The 8654-nt window shown below is 38.2% G+C and overlaps 1 protein-coding gene across 3 annotated transcripts in view; it reads left to right on the forward strand.

Moving 5' to 3' along the window:
• The window catches only part of LOC110428100 (THO complex subunit 4C-like), an 8696-nt gene extending 2151 nt beyond the window's left edge, over positions 1-6545 (forward strand). For 2 of the 3 annotated variants that reach the window (XM_021443797.2, XM_021443798.2), the window contains 6 exons: positions 1688-1887; positions 2590-2733; positions 2825-2893; positions 3705-3892; positions 5320-5370; positions 6086-6545. In XM_021443797.2, the coding sequence (XP_021299472.1) occupies positions 1696-1887; positions 2590-2733; positions 2825-2893; positions 3705-3892; positions 5320-5370; positions 6086-6230 (789 nt within the window). In that variant the 5' untranslated portion in view covers positions 1688-1695 and the 3' untranslated portion in view covers positions 6231-6545. Of the gene's footprint in view, positions 1-1266; positions 1428-1687; positions 1888-2589; positions 2734-2824; positions 2894-3704; positions 3893-5319; positions 5371-6085 lie in introns of those variants that run through there. The other variant, XM_021443796.1, reaches the window with a different exon arrangement.
• The last annotated feature ends 2109 nt before the right edge of the window (positions 6546-8654 follow it).

Below are 8654 nucleotides of genomic sequence, written 5' to 3' on the forward strand. Positions count from 1 at the left end.
AATTCATTCAATACAAGCTTAGTTTTCCTCTCTAGCATTCTCTTCCCATTTTTCTTTTCTGGTTTATGCAAGCTTGCTTGCCGGCTTAAAGCCATTGAGTGGGTGTTGAGTGCTTGTTGGGCGAGTGCTGAAGCACTAAGGCTGACTTGGGTTCTAAGTGCCGAGATAAGGGTTGAGCCCAAGGCCGCACGGAAGGTGGTCTTAAGTGTCGCCCCGTGACAGTATGATGTGGTTATAATCAATTAAAATGATTCTTACATTGAGAAATTTTGGAATATATGATGAGTACGCAGTTAATATAAAAAGGGTTTTTCAATTTCAAAGTCTATGACGAGTATTTATTTTAAAATCAAATAATAGTAAGTGAAATGATTTTTATGATGTTTATATATTTACAATGTTTCAAATCCAAATTTATATTATGTGATTCATTTTATCATAATTTAACTTCGATCCTCTTACGTGTAGTTTAGCTTATGCAATCCCATTAACATGTACATAATATCACTCAGAGTAATGAAGCAGATTTATGCAAATAATTACTCCTCCAAAATACTTGTACCATTACAAAAAATGCTTGAAAGTTGAACTGACGAGGAATGTTTTTGACAAAATTTTTTATTTGGAAATATACAGTCTGTCGATGAGAACTAAAGAGTTACACACCTTCTAAATATACTTGACCGTTTATAAGTTTAGGATTGAAACATGAAGCCAAATAAATAGGTTAATTTTTTTAAATTTTAATTCTTTTGACTAAAAATAATTAAAATTATAAAAAAAATTTATTTTCAAAAATGTCTTATGCATTAGCTCCATTTATAAAAAGAACTTGTACTAAAATAACTAAAAGAAGAAAAGAGAACTAAAAGCCCTAGGTGGCACAACCCAATGAACTAACCAGAAAAGAAGAGAACTAAGAACCTAAGCGACCCATCAAGACTAAAACCCAAATAAGCCCTTCATTTAAAACCTAAAAACCCGAAAAAAGCCCTTCATCTCAAGCACAATACCGAAAACAATCCGTACGATCCGAAAATTACCAAATCAAACATCTTTTGCCTGCAAACCCTAATTTATTCTCATAAAATTCTCAAAAGACCACAGCCAGATGTTCGATGTCGAAGGGATATACGGCTGGGATTCATTATAGTGAAGATTAAGATCAGTAAAGTAAATTTCTCTCGTATGGCGGGGGCCACATTCTAGATTTTTTCTTTTTGGCTTTTTTTAAGTGGGCACCGCCTAGAACTATTTATATAATATATATGAGTGAAGTTTAAAAGGGACAGTCTCGCTGGAAAAGACTAGAGTCGCAAAATCCTGTGAAACCCTTGGAGGCGCGTAACGAATGAACAGATTGTCATCGGACTCTGTTTTTATCCTTTAATTTAATTAGCTGAGTCTTCTCCTCGTCTATTTTCCAGGTATTTTTCTCTTCCTTCTCTTTGATATCCCTGCGATTTTAGGGTTAGGGATTCTGTTTTGGCCGGGGGTTAGGAGCAACACCTGGCGTAGATGCATAATTTGCGATTGGATCTAAATTATTTGTCTCTCAAAAATCAACAAATTCAACTTAAGTAAAATACTTAATATTATCCCTTGCCTTGCGTTTTCTCTCTCTGTCACTCAACAATTACTATACCCACACTGCTTCTAATGGCTGTTATCAATTTTGTTTTAATAGCTTACGTAATGGCTACCTCCCTGGATATGACCCTGGATGATATGGTGAAGAGAAATAAGAGTGAGAGAGGCAGAGGCCGGGGTAGGCCGCGCCGCGGCAGAGGCTTTTTTGGTGGTGGAAGGATGACAGCAACCACCCTTGCTACTCGTCGAGGTCCCCTTGCTGTCAATGCCCGCCCATCGCAACACTCTATTGCCAAGGCAAGCTCAAACCTGCGCTTGTCCTATGTTTTGCTCATATGCTTAACAACCTAAATTGAGGACCATCTCCGATCTTTCTTTACAAACTCAACTACGCTGGGGATTTTGCTGCACTCCTCATGATATTTCCCAGAGGTTTAGCTGCCGCAATTGTGCAATTTAAAGATGCAATGCTGCGTCCTAACATTTTATGCGTTCCTGCTTTATTAACTTTTTGAAATGGAGCCCAGATGAGTAGCATGTGGTTCCTTTAAGATTTAATGGCTCTACCATTTTCTAAACCGTATCATACATTTCTAATTATGTTAGTGTTTGATGCCTGGCTGCTTAGCGGGACTTATGATGGATCTGTGGATCCTATTGCTATTCTTGGAATTTCTTTGGTGCAAGATTTCAGTTTCTGTTCTATTCATGGAATTTTTGCAAAGGAGCTTACTTCTCGTATCTTCAGAACTGAAGTACTCGTCCATACTATAACACGTTTGTAAATGAAGTGGGTCGGATCCTTAACTCCCATATGTGTTCAGTAGCTGCACCTGCTGATTTTTTCCTGGATTGCTTCGGCACTTTACTAAACTGGATTCTACTGCTAGCACCTTTCTTTTAATGTTCTGTGGGAATATAGCTGATCTTGATTCATATTGAAGGCTGGTGATCTTGCTATCAAGTCATAAGCTGACGCGTTGTATTTGCTTTCATTAGTCTTCCCACAGGACCAGGAGCACACCATGGCAGCATGATTTGTTTGAAGACAGCCTTAGAGCTGCAGGGATATCAGGAGTAGAAGTTGGCACCAAGTTATATGTATCCAACTTGGACCTTGGAGTCACAAATGAAGATATCAGGGTAAAGTGATACCTTTGTGTAGGACTTTAAGGCTAAAGAAGTTTGTGTTAGTTTTCTGGAGAAATATCCTGAAATTTTGTGTACAACTCAGGAACTTTTCTCTGAGATAGGGGAGCTGAAAAGATATGCAGTTCATTACGATAAAAATGGTCGGCCAAGTGTAAGTTTTGTGCTTTGTGTTAATTGCTTCTGATATTCTGTTTCAATGCTGGTTGTTATGCCCTTGAATCTGGCTTAATAGGATTTGGCATCTTGCAATATTGAAAGGACATAGATATATCTTAAGTGCGGTGATAGAAATCTTTGACAAAACATTGGGATGTTTCAACTGCTTGAATTTTGTAGATTAATTAGTAAATAATTGCTTTAGTTTGGGTTGAAACAAGAGCTTGTAGCAACTACCTATTGAAAACATGATGACTCTAGGATTGCTTTTCTTCCGAATGTATTTAGATTTGCAGGCTATATTTCATGTTGACTGAGTCATGCTGCTATATTTTTGGCCTACATGTAGAAATTGAAGAAAATCATTGAGAATAAGCTCTCTAGGGAGCCTGGCATGTCTTGTGGCAACTTTGTGTTGATGAAAAATTGAAGGGTATTAGCTTTTATGCTTAGATGCATGTGAGGTTTTTGTTGAAATAAACAAAGTTTCAGTTCATGATCAAGGTTATGCTATTGGAAAACTTTTTGTTGGGTAATTCTGGTTCGAATTGAGTGTGAGGTGACTATACCGCATCCTACCTTTCTTGCTCCTTTTGCATGTCTGGATGTTTTAAGTTGTGCTCAAAGCTTGATGCTTGTATTGTTGCATTGCTTGTTTATCCTGATTAGTCCTTTGTCTTTGTAGTCTAATTTTCTATGGACTAAGATATCTTCTCATTCATATGACTTGCCATATATTTTACATAGTTGTTCTCATTTTGGATCAAATCTTTGTTACCTGGATGTTGTTTTATTTTTGGTTTCAGGGTTCAGCTGAAGTTGTTTATCTCAGAAGGAGTGATGCATTTGCTGCTCTTAAGCGGTATAACAATGTCCTGTTGGATGGAAAGCCCATGAAAATTGAAATTGTTGGTGCCAATGCGGAAGTGCCAATTTCTGCTCGTGTTAATGTAACCGGAATGAATGGAAGGAGGAAGAGGGCTGTTGTTTTGACGTATGTGATTCCATATTCTTCCTAATTTCTTTATATGTTTTATTTTACTGATAAGTTTTTCACATCAACTTTCAAATTCATTTCTAGTCAAATATTCGTTACTCTTTTCAAGCTGTGATCTTTGTTGAAGCAAAAGCCTGAACCCACTGTTAAGATGATATGTTTCTCACTGTTAATGCATTTCCTAGTTTCTAAGCTCTGTTACATGGACTCATCATTTAGGTCACCATATTAGTGTCAACAGGACACTTCAGGCATACAGAGGAATATGCATTTGATACAGACATCTGGACTTGGCTTTTGACACAAGCCAAATCAATCACTAAATCAAGAAAGTGAATGTCAGTGACTTCATTGGGAGGCTGTTGGATGTGGAAAACCAGCAGATAAGGAAAAAAAAAGAAAAAACAGCCAAATCCACAAATTAAGCATGAAACCGCTGCAAAAGAGAGTGAGAAAGGAGGCATAAGAGGAATGATTGTAGGAATATGGGATTGAGGATCAGGAAATTGTAAAGGAAAAGAATAAAAGGAAATTAATTTTTGCAGAGAAGGAAGATTAATAGATAAGAAGATTCTGGGTACAAGGACCGGTACATATGGTAGGGCTTGTGGTATTTAGTCAGGTTTTTGGTTCCATTCCAAATTAATATATGATTCTAGCCTGTATCGCATTGTAATTCTGTCACCATAAGCCAATTAAAAAAGGGAAAGGTATGAGCTTAATGTTGGTTTTGGGTCAAGATAGGTTCGTAGTTTCTTATATGGGCCCCTTATTATCATTTCGAAGGTTTTGCTTGAGTCTAAAATTGTGCATCAACTTTTTGTAGATTTTCTAACTTTCAGCAGTATTATTATAATCCTTAACAATCTTTAGAAGGGTCCCTAAGTCTGTATGCTATTTTTGGACGCTTGTATGCTGCACCTGCAAGTCTGAAATTTTTAGCAAAAGACAAGTTAGGCACATGACACCCCCTTTATTAGATTCTTGTACCCAAGTCCTGTAACATAGTTTTTAAGTTTTCGATGTATTTGTAGGAAGATTTTTGTTTTATTTTCAGTAATTTATTTCTTTTTATAGCACACACAGTATTAATCCATGGAATTTAAAACTTATTTTCCTTCTGTCCGTCAATTGTAATGGTTGTTAAAAACTGCTTGGGTTTACATATGAAAGTGAGTATTTTTTTCTTTCACTCTTCTGATTATTGTTGCGTATTTTTATTCTTTTTCAAGTATTTGTCATGGTGGGCAAAATTGCATCATTTGTAGCATTTTGCTGTGTATCTATGTTGTTTATAGAGCCTACATACATATCTTTATAATGTTTACCAGTCACTGGTCGGTTGCTTCCTTTTTTTTTTTTGCTGGCTAGTTTATTTCTTTTTTTGCTTTCTACAAGAACTACATTGATAAGTAATTGTGCAGGCCTGGACCAGGTCAGTCAAGAAGCTCTGCTGGAACTAATCGCGGTCTTAAGTAAGTTAACATTAATTCTGATGTCTGTATAGTTTACATAACCGTTTTTTAACATGCTTGTGTATATTGTAATTGGTATTAAATTTAAATTAATCTAATACTTGATAAATGAGTTACCATTTCATTTTTGCTTGTAAGATTTTTCTGAACTTTTTACCTAAAAGTTTTCATGTGAGTGTTTTTACTTTGCATTTGTTCCTTGAAACTTTGAAAATATATATTTGTGGTTGAACCTTGTTGGCTATGTTGACTTTCAGGAACCTTCATTTAAGGTTTGAGCTTTTGATTTTTCTAAGTCCATGGGACTTACTCTTATAGATCATGCCTTTTATCTGAGCAGTCTTTTGTGTTGGCTTGAGCCTGTCATTTTAAACAGTAAATTGATGGCTATTCTATTACTTAAAAATTAAATCATAGAGTGCTTAAATTATACAGCCCCTAAAGTTTTGAACAGGTATGCAAATTTTGCCATAGTTTTTAGCTTTGTTATCAAAATACCTGCAAGGCTGCTTGTCACGTTGAAGTTTGTAGATTGAAATGTCCATCCTTTGTATATGCCTTACCTTGTTTTCTTTTAAGAATTTTCGGTGGTGGATGAGTATGAACTGAAACCTTTTTAATAAAGAGTTTATATTTGATGCCAATGTTTAATAATGATGCATGGCTGCATTTGGGTTTTTGCTGTTAATTTACTAATTGCTGGATCTTGTTGCAGCCGTCGTGGGGGTATGAGGAGTGGCCGTAGTGGTTCTCGTGGTAGAGGCCGTGGCCGTGGAAAAAAGAAGCCGATTGAGAAGTCGGCAGATGATCTTGACAAGGAGCTGGAAAACTATCATGCTGAAGCCATGAATGTTTCATGAAGTCTAAAACCATTATGAATTTAACATAATATTTTTGCTTCTTGTTAGCTGTACAAAAATGGCATTGCAGCATTTTAGTTTCGCATTGTATTTTATTTGTTAGATGGGTTTTTGGTTTAGTTATTAGATTTTTAAGTTGAGTAGGATGGGTTTGTTTTGTCATCTAGGTAGATTTGAAGCCTTAGTTGAAAGTGGGAGTGTGATGAGTTTAGAACTTGGTATGTGATTGCAAACTCAGTTATACTGTCTGTCAAGTCTGCTTGATTGACAATGATATTACCCTCGGCTCAGGAGCACAAGCCTGATGTAATTTCATATCGCATCACTTTCCAAAAGATAAATTTTGGGTTAATTATTCCGTTAGGCATTAGGTGTATATTGGGAGTAAATTACAAAACAAAACAAAATCAAACCCCTGTAAACGTTCAGAATCCCACTTGTATCAAAGTGAACGAAATCTTTTCCTAAGTTTTGGTTGACATTGAGTATTCAATTGAATAGAACTAATGAACTTAGAATGTTACATAGCACTTCCTTGATAACACTCTAGATATTGCCCTTATGACAGCAGCTTCTGCTTCCAGACTAGAAGCTTTCCTCTAAATTCTGTCTCTGGACTTAATGCATAGCTTCGTGCTTAGTATTTCCCAAATATGTGCCTGGGTTTATTTTTTATCTTTGAACTTGCAAACAATCATGCTACTCGTCTCTTTTCTTGTGGTACATTAGTAATTAAAAATGTCGCATGATTTTTGAAAATTAATTATCTGCCTTGAAGTAGAACAATATTCCTGTGTCAATTATTTGAGTAAAAAACACTGCGAGGTAAGATAGTGTAGTTCTTACTAATCTTTATTGGTTAAAAAACCCACCAAAATTTTATACCTATGCATTTTGTTCAATTTAGTCTTTTGTACTTAAAATCGAAGCAATTTAGTACATTGATTGTAGAAATTGCTTCAATTTAGTCATTCTTTTTAACGGCATTCAATTTTATCATTAAAATGATGACATCAACGTTGACGTCAGTGCATCTTGATAACATGGCACCGTGCGTGATTGTCACGTGGTGGTTTTTCATACCACCCAACCGTGCAGCCTTGGATTCGATCCTTAGGTTGGTACTGAAACCCGATTCAGCCTAAGGTATGTCTACTAGCTGATTTTCAAGGCCACTAGGACCAAGAAACAACACAACATGTAGTATGCAATGCAAACAAACTCACCTACGCACTAAGCGCCCTCCCAGCAAGCACCCAGCGCACCCACATGCATGCACACTGCTTCCAGTCAGCTGGCACACGTACACGCACACAGCGGAACACAGTCTCCAGTCAGTACGTAAACGCACACGCAAAACAGTAGGCCTCAGGCCAACATGCAAATATGCAAAAAATTGAAGCAAAGGGAAGAGAGAAGAGTGCTCGAGAGTATTTGAAAGTGAAAAATCCAAGTGTCTATTAAGTGTTCTGTTGTACACAATTTACAAGGGCTATTTATAGCCAAATTTCTCTCCAAAAGGGTGACAAGATATTTTTAAAAGGGAAGCCAAAATTTCAGCAGTTCAAGCCATTACAAGGGCTGGTGTCATGTTTGGGCCTCCTAGTGCATTTGGGTCACCCACAAGTAGTGTGCTTGGGCACTGGTGGGTTGGTGAGCATAGGTTGCCTGCAGGCAATCTGTCTGGGCGCTGTGCGAGCCGGCTCGCCCAGGGCCTGGGTTTCGCGCCCCTGCTATGTGGGCTGGCTCACCCAAGGGCTTGTGTTGTACGCCCTTGCTAGGCAACCTGCACGTGTCCTCTACTATCTAATGGGGGTTCTCTCCCAGCAATACTCCCCCATATGCCGGCACTCCGGAACACCCTCGGACCACCTCTAATGTGCTGAACTGCGGTCCGTGACACCTTCCCCCACCTAAGCTGGTAGCATCCTCGTTGCCGTGTGGAAGGCATCGATATGATCTTGGAACTCCCATAAGTCTTCCACAGACTCCTAACTAGCTTCACAAGATACTGATGTTGGGGCATGTGGTGTTGCCGTCTGAGTACTCTATCGGTCAGCACTTCTTCCACCTCTTTGTCGTATGCTGCTCGGATGCCCAATGGAGCCTTGTTGCTCACCCCTCGGCTAGGGTCCTCCTCATCTGCATGGTAGGGCTTTAGCATACTGACGTGGAATATCAGATGCACTTTCAGCTTGAGCAGCATGTCCAACTTGTGCACCACCTTACTGATCTTCTTAACCACCCGATATGGCCTTTCGTACCTTCCAACAAGGCCCTTGTGTAAGCCTTTGTTCTTCAAAACCAGGTGTAGCTTTACCATCACCATGTCCCCTACACTGAAGTGAGCCCCCCGTCGGGTTTGATCTGCCCATTTCTTTACCCTCTTAATAGCCTTGTGGAGACATGCTCGGTCTAAGTCGC

The sequence above is a fragment of the Theobroma umbraticum genome, unplaced genomic scaffold (genome assembly GCF_002168275.2).
Source record: "Theobroma umbraticum cultivar Fairchild unplaced genomic scaffold, ASM216827v3 scaffold_25.0, whole genome shotgun sequence".
NCBI lineage: Eukaryota > Viridiplantae > Streptophyta > Magnoliopsida > Malvales > Malvaceae > Theobroma > Theobroma umbraticum.